The 22,129-nt window shown below is 33.7% G+C and overlaps 1 protein-coding gene across 11 annotated transcripts in view; it reads left to right on the plus strand.

Moving 5' to 3' along the window:
* LOC145286125 (cadherin-23-like) overlaps window positions 1-22,129 on the plus strand; it is a 1,312,625-nt gene that overhangs the window by 919,104 nt on the left and 371,392 nt on the right. For all 11 annotated transcript variants that reach the window (XR_013869108.1, XM_080134833.1, XM_080134832.1 and 8 more), the window contains 4 exons: window positions 138-202; window positions 5,546-5,783; window positions 16,888-17,133; window positions 20,842-20,914. Coding sequence is in view for 10 of the 11 variants with exons in the window: in XM_080134833.1 (XP_079990959.1) it covers window positions 138-202; window positions 5,546-5,783; window positions 16,888-17,133; window positions 20,842-20,914 (622 nt within the window). In the remaining variant the exon portion in view is untranslated. The remainder of the gene's footprint in view (window positions 1-137; window positions 203-5,545; window positions 5,784-16,887; window positions 17,134-20,841; window positions 20,915-22,129) is intronic.

Here is a 22,129-nt window from a genome sequence, read left to right on the forward strand (position 1 = left end):
AGTGTCTGCATAAGTGTATGTGTAAGTGTATGTGTAAGTGTATGTATAAGTGTATGTATAAGTGTACGTACTGAAAGGAAGATATACGTTTACAAGTAATGTCAATTTTTCTTTTTTTCTTCTTCTTTTGTCTACAGGCCACAGACGCAGACACAGGTGTGAACGGGAGAGTTAACTATTACTTAAAAGGTGCCATGAAAAGGTAAGAATACAATTTAATAGTGTACACCTGTTCTCATTCATGTTTCGTTATGCCATGTAACCTCTCTCTCTATCTCTCTCTCTCTCTCTCTCTCTCTATATATATATATATATATATATATATATATATATATATATATATATATATATATATGCCATGTAAGGTATCGCTTTTTTTTTCATGTACACTCCTGACAAGTTACACTTACGAAAAATTGAAGATGTATGTAACTGTGTATTTAAGATGTCAAATGCAAACGAAACTGTCCTGCAAGAAATGGGTTTTAATAAAAAATGAATTAAAACATGGTTACTATTATGTATTTATGCATATTTTCTGGAGTTTAAAATTTTACATCTATTTAGCTTAAAACTTTAAATTCTGCCTAATAATAATAATGACAACAACAAGATCCTATGGGACATAGTTATACAAACGGATAAGTCCATTCAAGCAAGAAGGCCGGATGTCATAATTATTAACAAGAAGGGAAAGGCCTGCCAGATAGTAGATTTTGCCGTTCCAGCAGATCACAGAGTGAAAATCAAGGAGATTGAGAAGCGGAGCAAATACACAGAAATTGCCAGAGAGATCAAAGAGATCTGGAGAATGAAGAAAGCAAAATGACACCACTAATAGCAGGAGCACTAGCCAGACTTCCACTGGAGCTGTGCAAAGACGACAGGGACCTTAGGGAGACTTATTGCCACCCAAATTCCAGTGAAGACCAATGGTCGCCGTCAACGAGAAATCAATGGTAAGCGGCTGTTGCAATAACGCAAATTAATTTGAAAAGTTTGTCGAAATAGTTGGAGAGTACAGGAAATCTGGGGATACTTGGTCTCACTCAGACTCCAGCGAACATCACTAATTGTACTCAAAGAACAATCTTTGACGATGACTTGTGTCAATGCTCCTAGTGAGTAAATACTACTACTACTAATAATAATAATAATCATAATAATAATAATAATAATAATAATAATAATAATAATAATAATAAGTGATGACTAGAGCTATGGCAAAAGAATATTGTTTTCATTATTATGACTCTCGAATATTTATCAGTTCATATCTTATACGTTTTTATATAGAGTGGTGTGGTTCTCGATTGTCTAACTGTGTCATATATATACTCAAGAGTCAAAATAATTATTAGAATAGTCTCTTGTCATAGCCCTAGTGATAACGAACGCACAGACGTACGTACTGACAAAAATGTATGTGGAAGGTGATAATTTACATACAAACATAAAAAGTAAATGAAAAGTGATAACATACGTATGAACATAAATGTGTGGAAGGTAATAACGTGCATACGGACGTATATGTGTATCAAGGGTGATAACGTATGTAGGAACATTTGAGACGGTGATATAGCGATAGCATTCAATAAGATTCCTCTTTGATTCCACCTTCTCAAAGTGTACAAAGAAAATTAAATCTCTTTTAACTTAATAACCAAAACGGCTGTATACACCACCAAGCTAGATGAATTCTTGTCCTAGAAACCTGGTAAAAAAGAAATACTAGAAATATGTAAGATAGTTAATTTTCAATTTCTTCGCTAACTCGACGTCTGAGAGCCTTGGTTGGACAAACGGACAGCTCTACATCTAATATAGGTATTAAGTGTTAGTTTCAGTAAATGGCGCCCTTGATTTCATAGTAAAATTCAAAAAGATGGTCCAGCATATATATATATATATATATATATATATATATATATATATATATATGCGTGTGTGTGTACTATTTAACTTTAATAGTTCAATAGTGTATATATATATACATATATAGATATATAGATATATTACTAAAATCCAAAATATAGTAATTTAATAATTATTTTGAATTTGTTTTCTTCATTTTTAAAACTTATTTTGTTTTTCAGTCCGCTTCAATGAATATATATATATATATATATATATATATATATATATATATATATATATATATATATATTATGAAGCCTTTGAAAAACATTGTTTCATGTGTTCATAGAATGTTATAAGAAGATGTAATGTTTTATATATCAATTTTCAATATTTTGCTTCAAGAGTGTTCAATACGTGAGTAGAGCTAGGTAGTAATATATAATAGATTTGAAATTTACAAAATGTACTCTTCAAAAAGAAAGAATACAAGATGTCTACCTTATTCCATGGAGTTTCAAACTAATATGTTTTAATCAGAGTAAATAACGAAAAAAATGAAATCAAAGAATTGTTATTTATCATAAAAATTGAAAACTGCAATGTTCGAAACATTCAATCAGATTGTAAAATTATATTAAAAATAATTATCATAAAACCAAATGTACAGTATTTATATATAACCAGTTGACGCACTCGGCCTTGCCCGGTCGTGAAATACGCTTAAATATATTTTAATTTATGTAGATTTCGCATTTATTATTACAGAACCAATTCTCTATTGAATATTATATTTTACCTAATATATAGTACTGTTTTCAAAATATTTTTTTTTAATTGCCGTGGGTGCATTAGTTAGAATCGAAACCAAAACTTTTAGCGGTCCAGCCGCATTCGCTATCGTTTGAGCTTTTGACAGAGAGATAAGGAATTTGCATATGTGCAAAAGTAATAGAAATGGGTTGGCAAGTTGAAATAAACATTTTACATTTCAATTTGCCCACATATTTCTGTACGCGTTTTTCATCCATCCAAACAAAGATATTATTCGTTATAAATCATCCTTGGTGTATAAGTACTATTTCTTGTCAATTTCAGTCTTATGTGACCAGCAGCTAAATATGTTTACAGGCACATGCATCTACTGCTTTATTTATATAGATTGGTTAGGGTGTATGAATAAAAATATACGTGTTCTTTTGCATCTAGATACGAATCGTATATTATCATTTTGTATTACGTGTTTGATTTTTTAATTTTCAATGTTTAAGTTATAGAATTTAAGGAAAGAAGAACGTGAACATTGCGTTTACTTTCGTCTTCCCTTATTTTGTCCTTTAGTTCTTGCATTTCCTTAGTGATGTTTTTCACAAAGGGGAAAGAATTGCTGTTTTGCAGATCGAAAGCTATCCAGATAACACATATGATTGTCTAGTTTTTCGATATGAAGTAGTAGTATTTGACTCCTTACACCAAGTGGCTCCATGCCTTGTCTGAAGCGATTTCCATTAAAATAAAATAATGTGTGTATGTGTACTATTTAACTTTAATAGTTCAATAGCGTATATATTCCCTTTGTTTATGACGTCAGAAGTGTGTTTTAAAACGTGACTAATTTTCATGTGGCTTTACATATGTTTGTCCAAACACACTTTTGGCAAACAAGAGAATCCTCAATTATAATTCTAACCTATATTAAACAATATATTTTAATTTGCATTGTCCATTCTTTTAACTGAGACTATGGATGTAGATTGCGAACGCAGACGTCAGGCTTTTATTGAAAAAAATATATCCTAATATAAAACTAATATCACCATTAGCTTCGAGGTAAAAAAAAAAAATTGTTCGCGGATAGTTGTGTGTGATCTTTATATAGGGCTTTGTTTTTCGTTTTGTTATTTTCTATTGCATCCTCGGACACACAGGCAAAACAGTATATGTATATCATTGTTGCTGTTTTTTCTACGTAGTTAAACTGTGTGTAACTCGACGAGAGTTTTTATTTATTGCTTTTGTCACGTTTACGACTTGTACATTTATTTTTAATCACCTCAACTAGAGTCTGGTTACTGGACAGCGCCTATTGGAAAATATAAGCACAGTGCGATCAGTTGAACAACATTCATGATGCACTGCGTAAACACGCCAAACTGCGCACGAAACAATTAATATGCAAGAACGCAGATAAGCACTCGCAACAATTTATGCGTCTCCTCACACTTCGTTCTCTCGTATATTTATTGAGGAGAGAAGAGGTGCAGGCAGACACAGTAGTGGGCGGTGGCACAATCTTATCAGTACATTATTTAAATTCATTCTGTATTAGAGACGCTTACGCTGGGAGCAGCAGCAGCAGCCGTAAAAAGATATGCAAATGACCAAGCTGTTTGCGCGAAGTGACGTCACAGCAGAGACAAAAGTACGTGCGTTCAGAGAAATGGTGTTCGACAAAGCAGGTGATCGAAAGAAACGTGTTTGAGACGTGACGAGATAAGCACGTGTTCGCGTCACGTGAGTGACGTCATAGAACGGACAAAAGGTCACACGCGGTCGGAGAAGGAGAAATAAACTGTTTAAATATTAAGAAAATAAATGCGTTGTTGGAAATACCAGATGTAAAGGTTTTTGTTAAAAAGAAAAGGTGCGTTGAGTCCCCCCCCTCTTTCTTCTGTTTCCTTGCGACAGAAGGTACAAGTTGTTGGGTCCGTTAATAAAAAAGGTATACAATGTTACAATTCCACGCGAACACACTATAACGACACCTTAAGAAGGCTGACAATCTGATGACCTGGATACGTCAATATTCCCCATCATTTCTGAATCGCACGAAAATATCAAATATCTGTGCATATCTGTCAATTATATAGCAACCATCATTATCTATTGGTTTGTCTGTCTGCTATTATTTCAGGTGCAAGCGAGAATTATTAAAGATAAATGGTATTCCCTGGAGTCTGGGTAACAATATCCCAGTCCGTATTAATATGAAATTCCAAGAATGAATTAGTTTGATATAAATGTCTCCCTCGTCACCATCGTTATATATGTCCCCAGTATGAACTCCCATCATCTTTAAATATGAACCCGTGCTACACAACACTTGCCATTGACTTATTCCTGGCAACAACTATTGTTCTTAACTGAAATGTATTTGGCAATAAATTCCACCCCAAGGTGCTCAGTATTCTTTGCGCTGGGCCAGCTCTGCTTAGGGTTTAGCATCCTCTGTTTTTTTTGTCCCCATCTCCTTTGAACATCCACGCCTATTTTGCAACCAAGGCTGATGACTTTGAAGGGAAGGGGGGGGCAGTTTATAAAATTTCTTGTAGTTTCAGTACATTGGGTTCATGTGGTGTTGTCCTTTCAATCTTTTTGTTTTACTTCTAATGCAGTTTCCTTGTGACTGGTTAGTGTTTGTAGTTTATGCGGATTAGTTTCTGCATTCTATGGTTGTCCTTCAGAATTCCATCTATGTAGCATCATTCTTCCCCTTGATTGCAATTTCTGCTACTCTTTTTTTCCAAAATTTTCAGGACTGCTCCTAGTGCTCTTACGCTTATTGGCATTATCATCATCATCATTATTATTATTATTATTATTATTATTATTATTTTACTACTACTACTACTACTACTGCTATTATTTATTTATTTATTTATTATTTTATTTATTTATTTTCCTACAGATTTCAAGTGTCTGCAAGTAATGGCGTGATATTCGTCAGTGATATTCTCGACAGAGAATTCCGAGACGCATATTACATGACCTTGGAAGCTCGCGACGGGGGAGGTTTTCGAACCACAGTTCCACTGACAATTTATATTGATGACGTCAACGACAATGCTCCTCACTTCCGGAGACAAGAACATGCCGAGATTATACGAGAGGGACAGCCATTCTTTTCGCGTTCATTGGTAGTCGAGGTAAGCGTTTAACTTTCATCTTTGGACCTTATTTCAATCCGCCATTTTTTATTTATTTTTTTTACACATTAGAAGTTATCAAGGTTTGAATCGTTCGTATTTGATCTAGTGTAGTCAATTGCTTTTTAATAGCTTTAGTTCTTTTTAACTATGTTATATATATATATATATATATATATATATATATATATATATATATATATATATCGTTCTAGATATCACTCTACTTTTTCAGATTTTCTTTCTTCTACATTTGAAGACTTTAGCAATCCACTTCTTTTGGGTTTTTTTAGATTCGTTTTATTTTAGATTTTTATTTACTTTCCAACGTTTGAACTCGTTATTCACCAAGTCTTACTTCGAATGCCAAGCGGGCAAAAGAGCGCGAAAGATTGTGCACTTATATATGCGTTAGTATTCTATACAGCATGCACACGCACACACATACACACACACATATATATATATATATATATATATATATATATATATATATATATGCGCGCCTATAATTTTTTTTGTGTGTACGTATTGATAATCATATACAAAACCCTTTTTTTCTATTTATTTAAAAAGAAAATACAACTTTGTTATATATGTTATATATATACTGCAAAGTATCTAGCTAATTTACATATACTTTTAAGCATTCTTTTAGTTAATTCTAATTTTCATACTTAATTTTAAATAAGCTTTTTTCGGTTTTCTTATGGGATGATCATCTTTAGTTAACTATTACGTGTAATTATATTTATGCGGAAATTCTACATGATTTATACTTGCGTAATATTTGCGTAAAAGCACAAACCTAAAATGAAATGGAAATTCGACAATAGCTGTAGAGGAATTGTAATTTTTATTTAACGAAAATTGCGATTTAGTATTTATGTTAAAAACTAGATGTTGGTGTCATTTATGTTGTAAGCTTTATTCAGTAAAAAAATTTAAAAATTTTTTTTAAAAAACGCCGCAGCCTTTTTTTTTTTTATTTTCATCTTTGTTTTATTAAAAAATTTTGTTTGAAAAAATAATATAATTTCCTATCGTCGGATTTCATCTCTTAAGTCGTAATAAAAAGTTGCCTCAGCTTACAACTATCGTCGCCTTTTCATTTTTTTTTTTTTTTGTTGCAAACTAGATATTGGTATTATTCATATTATATGTTGAAAAAAAGTGATATAACTGAGAGTAGCTAACCTGAAGTGAGGTTGCGAAAAAAATACAATCTTCTTCGCGACCTTCTTCTGAGGTCTTGTAACCATAGTAACATAAAATAAAGGAATGAAGTGACTATTCACAAAGGAGGAAGGTTTTTATAACAATTACCTTACTCTGTTAGTATAAATAACCACAAGTTCATAACTTCTTGACTGTTGGAAGTGCATCCTCACCTCTGGCAGCTACACCCAGGTAAGCTATGTATTATTCACTACATATAAGCTTTGTTACATTAAAAGAAAAGTCACCGCAGCTTTAAAAGTTTCATCCTTGTTTTATTAAAGAGTTTCATTCTTGGCAGTTTTTAAAGGTTAAAGACTAATTTCTTAAAAACTTTACCATAACATTTACTTTTTAATTAAGAAAAAAAAATTGCCGAACATCTTTTTTAAATCTTTTCATCTAATGAAAATATTGTGTGTTCGTGGGTCTTCTCTTAATAGTCGCATAAAAAGTACATTTTGTATTAGTAATGTTTTCAACTTTGTTACACTAAAAAAAATCGTCGCAGCTTTTTTTAATGTTTGGATTTTTTTTAAATATATCGCGTCCTAAATTATGAGATGAAAACATAAACAAATCTCTTAGTAAACGAGAGTTATATCCCTCTGTACAATGACAAATTGTAGACCAGCGCCTATATACATATATATCAAAACTTTCTAATATATAAGAATCAATAGAAAATTGACTCAATAATAATATATACGAAATCTGCATAAATTAAAATATGATATTTAAGCGTATTTTATAACCGGGCTACGCCAGGCACCCCTGCTAGCTTAGATAAATATTTTGCAATTTTAATAAAAGAGCTACAATACTATCGGGACATTTTCATGTACACTGAACATCTACATAATGCCAACATCAATATAGTACATATGAAGCAGTCCGCTGTGGAATTTCCACAGGTCCCGCTAGTCATTATTAAAAATACACAGTTTAATTTTCTACAAATTATCAGAAATATAAAAATTATTAAAAAAAAAACGAATATTCTATTTAAGAGAATGTATTTATTTACTTGTCTCACCAAGATTACAGACTTAAACACAAACTCATCTTTTCTATGTGAGGGATATATCCATCACCGCCAAAAGAGGCATTCTGCTTGATTTGGGGCAAAAATTAAAATTATCCGTCAAAACAACTTTCCTTCATCCGACTGAAAGTAGAACAGATATTAACTTTGAAAAATCTATTTATTTTTAAAAAATACAAAAATAAATTAAGCACTAGGCTATTCAAATGTATTGAGGGGGGCTATGATCATTCTTCTCACTGTAGCTTTTATTTGTCTATCATTTTCTTAGCTAAAATCTTCAATCACCATTATACTACATTCACTCCAGCGGTCGTCATACTTAAGATTTCCAACTCGATTTTTATATAGAATAAATATGAACATTAATAAATAAATTGTTTTTAATAATAAAAAAAATAATTAAAATAAAACAGAACCTTTTACATTAGTCACGAATTTCTCTTATAGTTTATTTAAAATTTTATTAACCGAGTTTATTTTTATTTAGCTGTAATTGTTGTTATTGGTAGTATGTGTTGTTATTGTTTGCGCATTGTGCATGTAATTATTGTTAATGTTATTGTGTTTTATTATTGTTTTGCTTTGTGCGTGTAAATATTATTAATGTTATTGCTTGTGTCTTGTGTATGTAATTATTGTTAATGGTATTGTGTGTCCGAAGCCTGTGCATTACCAACACTTTGCCACTAAGTTACACCGCAGAATGTCCTGGAAAGATCCCATATCCAAACTAGCTGGATTTTGTCATCACCTGGAGATCCATGCTGAATCAGTTGCTTCTCATACGCAGTTATCACACTACCGACTCCGACACTGACCATCCCTGGTCACGTCAAGGTGCATCTTTGTTTTCGACCGATTCATCGCTTCAAGCAGAATTGTCACACCCGTGTTTACACATCAGGCGTGATGATGCAGGAACCTCATGAACATTTTTCTGAGGCCATCGAGAATGCCTTGGATGATTGCTTCACAGGCGCGTTGGGACGTCATCCATGATGCTGTGTACAAGACTGCCATTGTGACCTTTGGGAAAAGGGCAAAAAAGAACGAGGACTGGTTCGAGTCTGGGATAGAGTAGATGGAACCTGCCATCATTGCAAAAAGAGGCAGCTCTCTTAGAGTACAAAAGACAGCCCTGCGATAAGACACTAACGACGTGCGGAGAAGTCTCTAACAATGCAAAGAGGATCTCTCGCAAGTGCGCCAATGATTACTGGCTGAAATTATGCAGAAACATTCAGACAGCTGCAAACAGTGGCAACACTAAGGCTATGTATGATGGGATGAAGAAAGCCTTTGGTCCTAGCATCTTCAACGTTACACCCATCAAGTCTACTTCTGGAGAAATCATCAAAGATCGCAGTAAGCAAATGCAGAGATGAGCTGAGCACTGCCAAGAGCTATACTCAAGGGAAAACGTCAACAGTGACAAAGTTATTGAGAACAGAGCATCGCTGCCCACCATGGACGAGTTCCACTCCCCACACACCATCGATGAACTGATGAAGACCATTGACTCACTTTCCTGTGGAAAGGCTCCAGGCAGTGATGGAATTGCACCAGATATTTTGAAAGGAGAAAGGGAGAACTCACTCCTGTGTCACCTCTACGAGTTCCAGGTACAGTGTTGATAACCGGGTACGATACCCCAGGATATGAGGGATGCAAGGATCGTCAGACTCTACAAGAACAAGGGCGACCGTAGCGACTGTAACAATTATCGCGGAATCTCTCTCCTCAACGTTGTGAGCAAAGCCTTTGCACGAGTGGTCCTCAACCGCCTTCAACTGTTGGCTGACTGCGTTTACCCAGTCACAATGTGGGTTTCGGGCCAAACAATCAACGATTGACATGGTGTTTTCAATAAGGCCGCTGCAAGAAAAGTGTTGCGAACAAAGAAATCCCTTTCATCTCGCCTTCATTGACCTGACCAAGGCATTTGATTTGGTCAGCCGACCGGGTCTTTTCACCCTTCTCGTCAGGATTGGATGTCCCCCAAACTCCTTAAGGTTATCATATCATTTCACGATGACATGGTGGGCACTGTCCAGTTCAATGGATTTTCTTCGGACCCCTTCCCAATCAAGAACGGCGTGAAGCAAGGATGCGTCTTGGCGCCTACACTCTTTGGCATCTTCTTCTCTTTGCTCTTGCGCTATGCATTCCACGAGTCAGACGACGACATCTTTCTCCACACTAGGAGCAACGGCAACCTATTCAATCTCGCCCATCTCAGAGCGAAGACGAGGGTGCACCAAGTGCTCATTAGAGAGATGCTCTTCGCAGATGATGCAGCTCTCGCTGCTCATTCTGAGAAAAGTCTTCAACAACTCATCTCCCGCTTTGCTAACGCATGCACAGAGTTCTCCCTCATCATCAATCTGAAGAAAATTAACATCATAAGCTAAGATATTAACAGCACCCCTAAAATCACTATTGGCAATCCCACCCTGGAGGTGGTAGATAAGTTCACATACCTCAGCTCCACCATCACCAGTAACTAATGCAGAACTCAGAATTAGTATAGGCAAAGCAGCCACTGCCATGGCTCGTCCAAACAAGTAAGTGTGAGACAACAACTTGCTGACACTAACCACAAAGATGAGAGTATAACAGGCCTGCGTGCTGAGTACTCTTCCTTCTGGCAGTGTGTCTTGGACTTTGTACTTATATCAAGAACGAAGACTAAATGCTTTCCAAATACCCAACCTCAGACGTCTTTTAAGTATCTTCTGACAGGATCGAGTCATACAATTGTCTTGTCTCTGGCTTGCATACCAAGTACTTTGCCATTTGAACTCAGAGACGCTTGCGTTGGTCTCTGGAAAACGGCCAATCAGACGACCAACTCTGCGTTACAAGGACATCTGCAATAGAGATTGAGAGTCAGTCATCCGATCGCACAGCCTGGCGAGCAAAGGTCAAGCACGTAATCAAATTAGCAGAAAAAAGAGAAAAAGACAATGTGAAGAAAAGAGAACCCACTGGTGAGAGAGGATATAGCCATTGACTATAACTGCAGCAACTGTCAACGTAGCTGCGAATCTAAAATTGGACTATTTAGCAACAGCAAATGCTGTAGTAAACCAAACTAGGTGCAGAATGCCATTGTCTCAAGAGACAGGTTTCCATCGATTATGTGTTGCTATTGTTTGTACTTTGTGTATTTAATTATTATTAAAGTTAATGTATCGCAATTCTTTCTCCTTTTTGTATGTTATTACTGTTAATGTTGTTATGTGTTATAATTCATTGTGTTTTTTGTATGTAATTATCTTTAATGTCATTATGTGTTATATTTGTTTAATGTTTTTAGGTATTGTAATTCTTTGTACTTTGTGTATTTAATTACTGTTAATGTTATTATGCATAGTAATTGTTGGTACTTTGTGTATTTAATTATTCTTAATGCTATTATGTATTGTAATTGTTTGTACTTAGTGTATTTAATTATTGGTAATATTATTATGTATAGTAATTGTTTGTACTTAGTGTATTTAATTATTGGTAATGTTATTATGTATAGTAATTTTTGTACTTAGTGTATTTAATTATTGTTAATGTTATTATGTATAGTAATTGTTTGTACTTAGTGTATTTAATTATTGGTAATGTTATTATGTATAGTAATTGTTTGTACTTTGTGTATTTAATTATTGTTAATGTCATTATTTGTTGTAATTGCTTGTGCTTTGTGCATTTGTTTCGTTCTTGTAGATGCGATTGAATTATAGCAAAACACAAAAACATAACGATCCGGACAGTCTAAATCCTTGTCATGCCGCGAGTATTTTTGTCATGTGTCCAAGTACGTCATCTAGTATGGATAATATCCAAATAATCTAGTTCAGCTTCCGGGCAAAGTCCTGGTAATTTTCCAATTTTTTTTTTTACTTTTTGTTGCTGTTATTAGTTTTCAACTTGTCTTCTGCTGATTCAATCAAACAAGTTTTCTTTTGCTTTTGACTCGAAGATTCAGCCATCTTTGTCTTCACATCTGAATAAGGTATTTGCGATCTCTAATTTCTTAAGAATTATTTAGGCGCCTTTTTCCTTTCTTCCGTTTTTTTTTTAATTTATTATATTTGTTAAGATTATTCTTAGTGATCAAGAAACTTTCTTCTGGGACTAAGACGTGCTTTCTTTGTGATATATATATATATATATATATATATATATATATATATATATATATATATATATATATATATGAGGGTTCTTTAAAGCAGCGTTTCTCAAACTGTGGGTATCGACCCTTCAGCAGTGGGTCGTGTGAAAACTTTAATGGCTCGGGACGAAAAAGAAAGGAATTCAAAAATACGCGAGTGAGATGAGATGGTGAAAGAAAGTAACGTTTTCCGAAATATCTCTATTTCTTTCTCTCTTTCCCTCTCCATTTCTCCTTTTTCTCTTTATAAGTTATAATTAGATAGTAGTAATTAAATAGCTAATTACAAAAGTCCCATACGAAACATTTTCTTTTATTATTTTTCCTGTCTGGTTTTTACTAACTTCCTATGCACAACTTTTATATTCCTGTCAGTGTTTACTAATTGTTCAATACTGTACCTGATAGGCGTGTAGCATTGTCTTCTTGAGTTCCCAGTTGGAAACAGCTGCTTATGAATAAACAAGCACATTTATGTCATTAATTTTTTTTTAATATTATGGAATTTATATTTGTGACGGAATATCCCATCATTTTTTTTAAGTAATAATAAAGTCATGGTTGCGAATTCCATAATAGAACATTGATTAGAATTTTAAAATAAAATACGTATGAGATAGGATTGAAGGCCAAATTACAACGCAATATCAGAATATTGCGTTGTAATTTGGCTTTCAAGCGCACATCATGCGTATTTTATTTTAAGTAATAATATTTTTATGCAAATAAATAGAACTACAGATCATGAAAATATGTATATAGATTGGCGATGCTGAATAAATGAACTTAGTGAACACAGTTGGTCTTATTACACCTAAGTATTATGGGTCACAATGTAAACTGCAATTTTTGCTGTGGCTCGCGATAAAAAAAAGTTTGAAAACCCCTGCTATAAAGGACTAAGTTTATCCCTTTTACAATTGCTATATGTCTTCCTCTACAGTTTGGTCTGCCAGTGATTATGTCGAGGTATTTTTACAATATTTAACTTGATTAAATTTATTATACCTATCATAACTAGTTCTGTTTGTGTCGTTCACGAATTAAGTAACTATTTCTGATTACTCATTAATATATACTTCTTTTATTAGATCAATCGATGTTCCGCTTTTTCCTTTATTCATTTCATTATTTATATTTTAATATAGAATTCATTTTCGTTTTTATGCTTATCCAATTTGCTCAATTTTGAATATCGGAATGAACGTTTTGTTGGGGTTTTTTTTTTTTTTGCTTTTGTTTTTTTTAATGAATAACATGTGACAATGTTCATATGCCCAATTAATTTCCTCAATAGTAGATTATATCAAATGATCCGTTTTGTACATCATATGGTAAATACTCATCAAGGCCCGGTGGCCACTCAAGGATAAGGATTATTGTGTAGCATAATAGAAATTTGATAATAATTTATTTAAGATGATGGTTCTTCAAGAATCTGTCCACCGTCGACTTGAAAATGATCATGTAGCCGGGAAGTAGCTCCGTGGTGGTGAGTTCCACAAGAAAGCAGCTCATAGAAAAAAAAATTCTGCTGGTGTCATTTTCGCTTAGATTTAGGCACAGATAGAAAGTAAAGGAAATTACTCATAGTTGTTGTAGCTAGTTGAGTGTTTGCCGCGAAAGACTTAGCGGGGGAAACCATAGTCGAGCACTTGACATGAAAGGTAGAGTAGAAAGAGGTTGGCAGCGTATCTTCTATGAGGTAGAAGTTGCAGAGAAGAGAAAAGGACATCTTCCGCCAGATGCTGAAGCCAGTCCGGTTTTGAACTCTGTCAAGGCAGGAGAGGTTGCTCTGGGCAGCTCCTGCCCAGATGTGGCAACATTAATCCATCCTAGGACATACTTGGCTTTTATACAGGTGAATCAGCAAAATGTGAAATGAAAATTATTTCTTGTTTTTTTATGTAAAAAAAAAGAGCTTTATTTATTGCTGTCCAGGTGGCGGTTTGTTTTACTAGTCCATAATAAGCAAAGGTGTTCATGTTTATACCATGTGATAATGGCTAATTTCATGGCAATGTTTTATATGTTTACCTGTTTATGTGTTGTCTCTCTCTATTTTTTTTTTATAAAATCGAGTGAGGATATCTTTTCCACACAGTCGAGCGTATTTCAGGCACTTTGTAAAACCTATGTACGTTGATATTTATTTCCTGGCTGTTATGTATGGTATTTCCACCTCATTATTTTATAACTTTTTACAGTGTTAATTATGTTATGCTACTATCTTTCCTCCTTCTGGAGGTGTCGGTTGCTAATTGATTAATGACACCGTTCAGGGAATCACTTTTACCAAACCCATACTTGACCTCGTGTCTAACTTCCTTGATAGGAGTTAAATAAATACTCCCTCTGCCCCGTCCCGTTTTGCCCCTTTTCATTCTTTTTTCATGTTTCTTCATGGTCTTTCTATGGTCCGCTTTATGTTAGTCATTTCTCGCCCGTAAGTATAACTCCCTCTACTTTCTCTCTTACACACACACACACACACACACACACACACACTCACTCATTCATTCTCTATAGCACTCTCCTTTTAAGAGTGTAAGAAATAAGTTTAGATAATCTAAGCTTCTTTCTCACACTCTTCCTCACTCTTACTGAAATTGGCTCAGCTTTCCTCTTTCTTCGTCTCCACTCTTTGTGCTACCAGATTAGACTGTCTGACGATAACAGCTTCCTGGCTTTAATGAGCTCAACATTGATATTATTGCTTTTGTTTTCCATTTGCAAAACTCAATCATGTATTGCGAAGGCAAAAGCAAAGAACAACAATCTTTCTCTACAAAACCAATAAACCAAATTTCATTATTAAATACACGGAGAAACAAAATACGACAAGCATTTAAACTATTTTCCGAAATTACTGAATTTGGCTTTAATTAACCCGAAGTGTTGATATGCCTTAAAACAAAACAACTAATCAACTAAACTCTCTCCCTCTATATATCTATCTATATGCAGTGCTATATCTTTTCTTTTAAACATGTTCTTCTCTCACTCTCTCACTCATTTCCACCTGTTGTACCTTTTCGATTTGGAATATCAATACACAGTTGTCCGTTACGATAGTTATTCTCTAGCCTAGCTTTAACTACAAACAGAACCAAACTTCAAAATTTAATTCGAAGTAATCTCTGAGGAAACCAATTTCTATGATCATGCCGAACTATTGTCACTGCCGTGTAAACAATTCAAAAATGGCGTGTTACTATTAAAGAATATAAAATCAAAATTATCCTCCATATTCCCTATTCAGTATGTAATGGATCAACCGGGGTAATTTCTACATTAAATGATACATACTTCATAGTCTTTTGGCATCTCTTAACAGCAATAGCTAAAGAACTCTTGTCAAAGAAGGTGTGGAAAACAATACCAGCATTCTTACGGTGAATGCTTTCCAGTGCCGTGTATTATGTATTTCCTATCTCATTAAGTAATGTTCTTGCAAAGAGTTTAATCTGCTATATTGTCAGAGTCGTAAATTGCAGACTCATGACAAACTCTTTAATAATTCATTTAGCGAGATAGCGAGTGTCACTACATAAAATATCTGCCATGCACACACTATGTTCTCAAAAGATCATATACTTAGTATATCTATTTCCTTCCTACCACATGAAAATATAGTAAAATGCCAGAAAGCTGGACGAATAAGCAAGTGCCCCAGAATTGAGGCATTTAAAAATTGTCTGGACTGCGCCGTCGGTATCACTTGGTGGGTACGACTCGGGTAGTTATCAATTAACTAATTTATTTATAAAGATAGGCGGCAGAGCCTGGGAGGGTTTGGTTGTTTTATTTTTACGACATATGAACATTTCACGGGTTATTTAATGCCGAATCCAGTAATTTTGGGATAAAAAGGGTTTATGCTTCACATTCTTTATATCTTCCAATATTTGTTCCTGATGTTTAGTTTTACGGCATATCAGCTCTTTTCGGGTTCAGATATTTTTGTAAAAGATCGCATGTATGCGTCAAATTGTTTACATCTTTAAATATTAATTCATATTGTATAGTTTGGTTGTTTTGTAAAGAAAAATTGCCGTTTTTTTGTTTTGTTTTGTTTTGTTTTTTGTTTTTTTTGTTTTTTGTCCTGGCAGAACATGATTTAGTTTTGCAAATATAAAGCAAATATAAAGCAAAAAAAAAAACAGAAACAAAAATGATCTTAAACGGAACACGCACAAAATGGTGGGATCCTTTTACATAAACTTTTTAAGGTGTTTTCCTTTAGTTTTAGATAGACAGAAAGAACGGGAAACTATTGATAGTAGTTGGAGCTGGATGAGGAATTTTGGAAATGATTTACAGGGGGATCGCAGATTAAAACTCAATCAGGCACCTGTCATGAAAATAATTTTTTGCACAAATTTAATTATTTATACGAAAAAGCAGTTTACCTAATTGCTAGTTGAAAATGATTTCCCCTTCACTAATGTTCTGCTTCAGATGGGGGAATATTTATTATTCGTGAAGCACGGCCTGAAAATTTTTTTAAATAATTTGAAGTTTGCTTGTTTTCAGTAAAACTCACACACACAAAAGTTAAAATGCTCTAGACGTGTTCATAAATCAGAATTTCTTCCTGGTTTTTATTCCTTTTAATTGTCATAGAAACATTATTTGATTAGTTTATTATTCCTTTTACTTTTCAGGCCAAAGACTTTGACAAGATGGGTACGAAGAACAGCCAAGTCAGGTACAAAATCGTGGAAGCCGTGAATAATCTAACGGAAAATTTCACAATTGATGAATTTCGTGGAGAAATATCGCTAAATGGTCCGCTAGATTATGAAGGCCTCGATCCAGATTTGAATGGGAAAATCATTATTACAGTGATGGCCTACGATATGGGAATCCCGCCAATGAACTCAACAACCAATGTCACAGTTACAGTTGAGGTGAGTGTTCGAATGAAAATCTGTAAATAATTAAAATCACAAGCAAAAATATGATCTACCCGGTCGCAAGCTCAATGTAAATACAGAGCATATATAAATAAATGAGAAAAGTCTATATCCCATTGTATTCTATATTCTAATATTTCAAATTACTTAAAGAAATAAAAGGTAAACGGTTCAACATCTTGAAATATAGACGTTTATTATATATATATATATATATATATATATATATATATATATATATATATATATGAAAACAAAGGGATGTAGTGTTTACCTGATATACGCAATGATGAACTCCAAACTAATAAAAAAAAACAGTATTTATTTATAGAAAATTTAATCCCAACTGAATTTAAAAAAAAAAGCTTAATACGCAATAGAGAGTAAAGCTTATTATAATACATTTTGATTGTAAAGCTCAACTTACAGTTTTAATTCTCTCTCTCTCTCTCTCTCTCTCTCTCTCTCTCTCTCTCTCTCTCTCTCTCTCTCTCTCTCTCTCTCTCTCTGTGTGTGTGTGTGTGTATATATATATATATATATATATATATATATATATATATATATATATATATAATTATACTTGTTCGCGTTGGAAATGAACAAAAGTTATTGCTGTTGGCTTAGATTACATGCTTTATACCAGATTCGTGGCTGAATATGTTTATATTTGTGCTCAATTACGCATTAAATACTACTCACTATTAATTTCCAATTGTACATCGAATGGAGGTCATAGTAATTAGTTAGCCTTCTCATAACCAAATGCAATGCAAAATTTCAAACAGATCAACCAGTAGTTTCCTAGGAAACTACTAGAGTAAATGCGGTAATGCGGTAATTAATTCCTGTAATGCCTAAATGTACATCGGATGGATACGATAATACTTCGCTGCACATTATCATAACAAACGACCCTTACAAATTTCAGCCAGATCGATCCAGTAGTTTCTGAATAAAACTGACAAATATAGCGTTACAAACAGGCCGATATATATATATATATATATATATATATATATATTGTAACTGTTGAGCTTGCTAATGACCACTCGACTGTGACAATTTCGGGTTGATGTATGCCCCCTACTCACAAAATATGAAGATTGATTTATGACAACGAATAATGTCCTCTAAATATTACCACCAACAAGGTTTCGTAAAAGCACAAGCTACAAATAAAAGACAATAACATATTCTCAGGATGTGCCTATTTAATCTGCGCCCTTTTCAAATGAACTTATATTTTACTTAAATGTGGAACACAGACCTTTTCTACAGTGGGTCGATCTAAAATGCTATTACAAACTTTAGCGTAACAGACTGATCGATTGTTCACTACCAACGTTCGAATCTTCACTTAGCTCCAATTGAAATGAACGACCCTCCTCTTGAGGAAGTAGCCTGCTTTGATTTCGAAAAATGGGTTGGATCATTCCACTGCTCCAGAAAGTATCTCATTCTTGATGCAATCCTTTACTTGTACGTCTTAAGTAATGCGGCAACATCTGGAGAGAAGTTGCTAAGAGTAACCTTTCCTGCCTTGACAGGGTACAAAATCGTCTCCGAACTCCAGTAGGCGAGGACCTTTTCGCCTCTCTACATCCCATTTCTTAAAGAGATATTGCTCTGATTTATCGTAACTTTCATGGTAGGCTCTTTACTGAGCTTCAATCTGTTGCCTTACTGTAAAAAGTTCGTAATACTCGTCTTCCTACAACAACTGTCAACAATTTTCTTCACTCTCTATCAGTGCCTAAAAGTAAATGAAAATTCTACGAGCAAAGTTTTTTTTTTTTACAATGCTCCATCTTTGGAAAACAATACCGTGGGATTGCTTCCCAGCTTACTATAACAACATACTATAACGTTTTCAATTCTAACGTAAATAAGTGTTTGTTTAATTGTCCTCTAATTTAATTAAACACTACTCAAGTTCCATTGATACTGATCTCCTAACGCTCATCAATCGTTAGCCTAGAATGTTCTCCGGCCTTGATAAGAGATCCTCTTAGTAAAAAAAATATCTTATTCAGATATTTGAATTCCTTTCAAAATCTTTTCTTAATTTAACGATGATAGAGCAAAAAAAATGCTAATTCAAACCTATGCGTTTGCGTTACAGACAAAATTAAGATGCAATTTGAAAACTTAAGTGTGACAAACCGACAAAAACGGTGTTTCAAATTTAAGCTTGACGGAGGAAAGGTCCCATGTAAAGTTTTAAATTAAGCTACTATTCTACCAGATCAGGTTGTCTGAAGATACCGACTTCCTTAAATGCACCAAACATTAAGCTCAGTCATCTTCTGCAAAGTCAAAAATAAAAACAGCAGTTTTCCCTTTAAAAAACAACCAACCAATGAATAAATATTTGGAGAAAGGAAGAACTTGAACCATTAAAATCTTTCACTAGAATGACTGGATTTGGCATTAAATGCGCGGAGGAAGGTTTATATGCAAAAAAACAAAAAAAAAGTTTGATATCTGGTGGACGTATTTAGTCCTCATTGAACGACCGGAGTCCAGATACGCAAGATAAGAGAGATAAAAGTGCCAGTTTTCAATCTTTAGGTGTCAAAAGAACGAAAACTGCTTCTCCATTTTTTTTCTTCCTTTGAAAATTGTAATGCTGGGTATGGGGCAGCCAAACCAGCTGCCAACATTGCCCCGCTTTTTTATTGAAACCAACCGAGAGCTCTTTTTAGTATCCTCGCTGTTCCCTTAAGTGCAATTGTCTGAATCTCTTTTGCACTTGGTTCACCAGGAATATTAGTTAGGTAGGACTTCAGGTTCTTCTTCATAAGTCCTGTGGCACCTATGATAACTGGTATGATTGATATCCCCTTTAGGTTCCAGTTTCTTTTCATATCATACATGAGACCTTGGTATTTGGCCTGTTTCTCTCTTTCAGCTCTGTTAAGACCGCCATCATTAGGAACACTCACTTCAATCAAGGTTGCAACTCTCTCTGTCTTATTCCATATAACTATGTCAGGTTTCACAGCAGCATTTTCAAGGTAGTTGGCTGAAGGGATTACATGGTCGTAATGTATGGTATATAAGTCATTTCCAACTGTTCTTTCAGGTTGATGTTCCCATGACTTGCTACTACACTGGATGTTTAATTTTTTACATCTGGGATGGGGGTGGGAAGTGCCGCACATAACATTTTTGTCTGTATTGACAAAGTAAAAATTAATTTATGGCGTGATCTCTTCTATTTTTTTTTTTTTTTTTTTTACTACTATCTCTTTCTCACCGAAGAGATGTTGCGCGGACCGACCACAAGCGTTCAGACGTAACTCATACTAGTGATCAATATCAGTACTAGTGTCTCTCATCTTCCGCCTCGCAATCAGTCTCGCATTAATAACCTTTATCCTCGAGTGGATCTTAGCCTTGATATGTTGTGGCCGTAATAGTAAAAAAGCATTGCCTTTTATTAGCACAATTAAGAGAATTAATGCAATTTCAAACTAAAGCCCGACGATGACCAACAGACGTAACCTCTTACATACATGGTTGGACGCGTTTAAAGTACGATGCAGCCATTCAATAGAGCTTTGAATAAAGCACGTGGACGTATAACCGAACCCATAACCTTGGTGTTACATAATGTTTATAATGATCTGATTTGAGTTGGTGTTTAATCCACGTCTAAAACGTACTCTTTTTTTTTTTTTTTTTTTTTTTTTCTAGGACGAAAATGACAATGTGCCGATTTTTGACAAAAAAATGTATTTTGCGCACATCGCTGAGAATTCACCGCCTGGTAAGTAATTCTTTTAGTTTGCGAATAACAAACGCCAAAATTCTTAATAGAAGATCTATAACTATTTTGGTGAATAAATCGATCGAGAGTGGAAAACTGCCAGTAATTTCATTTGAAAAATATTTTCGTTTACCAAGTCAATTTTGTTAGCATTGAAAAAACGCATGCTTACATGTATAAATATTTTATAATGCAGATATGTGTGTGCATGTGTCTATCTGTATATACATGTGCATATATATGCGTGTGTTTATGTATACAAGTGTGTCTATATATACATGGTTGTAAACTTATATACTTATGTATATATGTACATATGTATGTATTTGTTCATATATGTTTATATATTTCTTATATATATATATATATATATATATATATATATATGTTTGTGTGTGTTACATATATGTAAATCTGTGTTTGCATATATATGAGTATGTATATATGTGTATGTCTGTCTGGTGATCTAAATACATTAAATACATACATGAATAATAAATATGTGTGTGTATTTGTTGGTATATGTATGCATATATATATATATATATATGTTGGCATAGACATTTATGTATGTATATATACATGTATATATATATATATGTTGGCATAGGCATTTATGTATGTATGTATTATGTATATATATATATATATATATATATATACATGTATACATATATATGTATGTATGCATGTATATATATGTATTCATATATATGTATATTGAGTTATATAAAAACATGAATGTATATAAGTAAAGATATGACTATATCTATTTATCTATATGCGCACACACACACACACACACATATACAATATGTATATATATATACACACACATATACAATATATATATATATTAATCGGAATCGAAAAAATCGGAATCTGAAGAATTTGTGCCATTTTTCTGATGCCCAAATGATTTTTTTGTCGTGGTTATTTCTTTGTTTTTGTTTAAAACTTAATTTTTCACGGCTCGTATTAATGATGAAATCAAAAATATTTATTGATTTTAAACTTTCAGTAAAACTATATTCTATAAGTCAAACGTTTAATGCATTTTTACATATTCAAAAATATATACAGATTTTACATGTTTTTTTGTTTGTTTGTTTTTTTGCGAAAAGACGCCCCCTTCCTCCAACAAAAACAACTCTGTATTTTAAAATAAAAGTGGAATCGAAATCGGTAATTTTGCCATAATCTGAAATTTAGAAT

Source organism: Euprymna scolopes, chromosome 10 (genome assembly GCF_053919585.1).
Source record: "Euprymna scolopes isolate OS-2025 chromosome 10, ASM5391958v1, whole genome shotgun sequence".
In the NCBI taxonomy this organism is placed as follows: Eukaryota; Metazoa; Mollusca; class Cephalopoda; order Sepiida; family Sepiolidae; genus Euprymna; species Euprymna scolopes.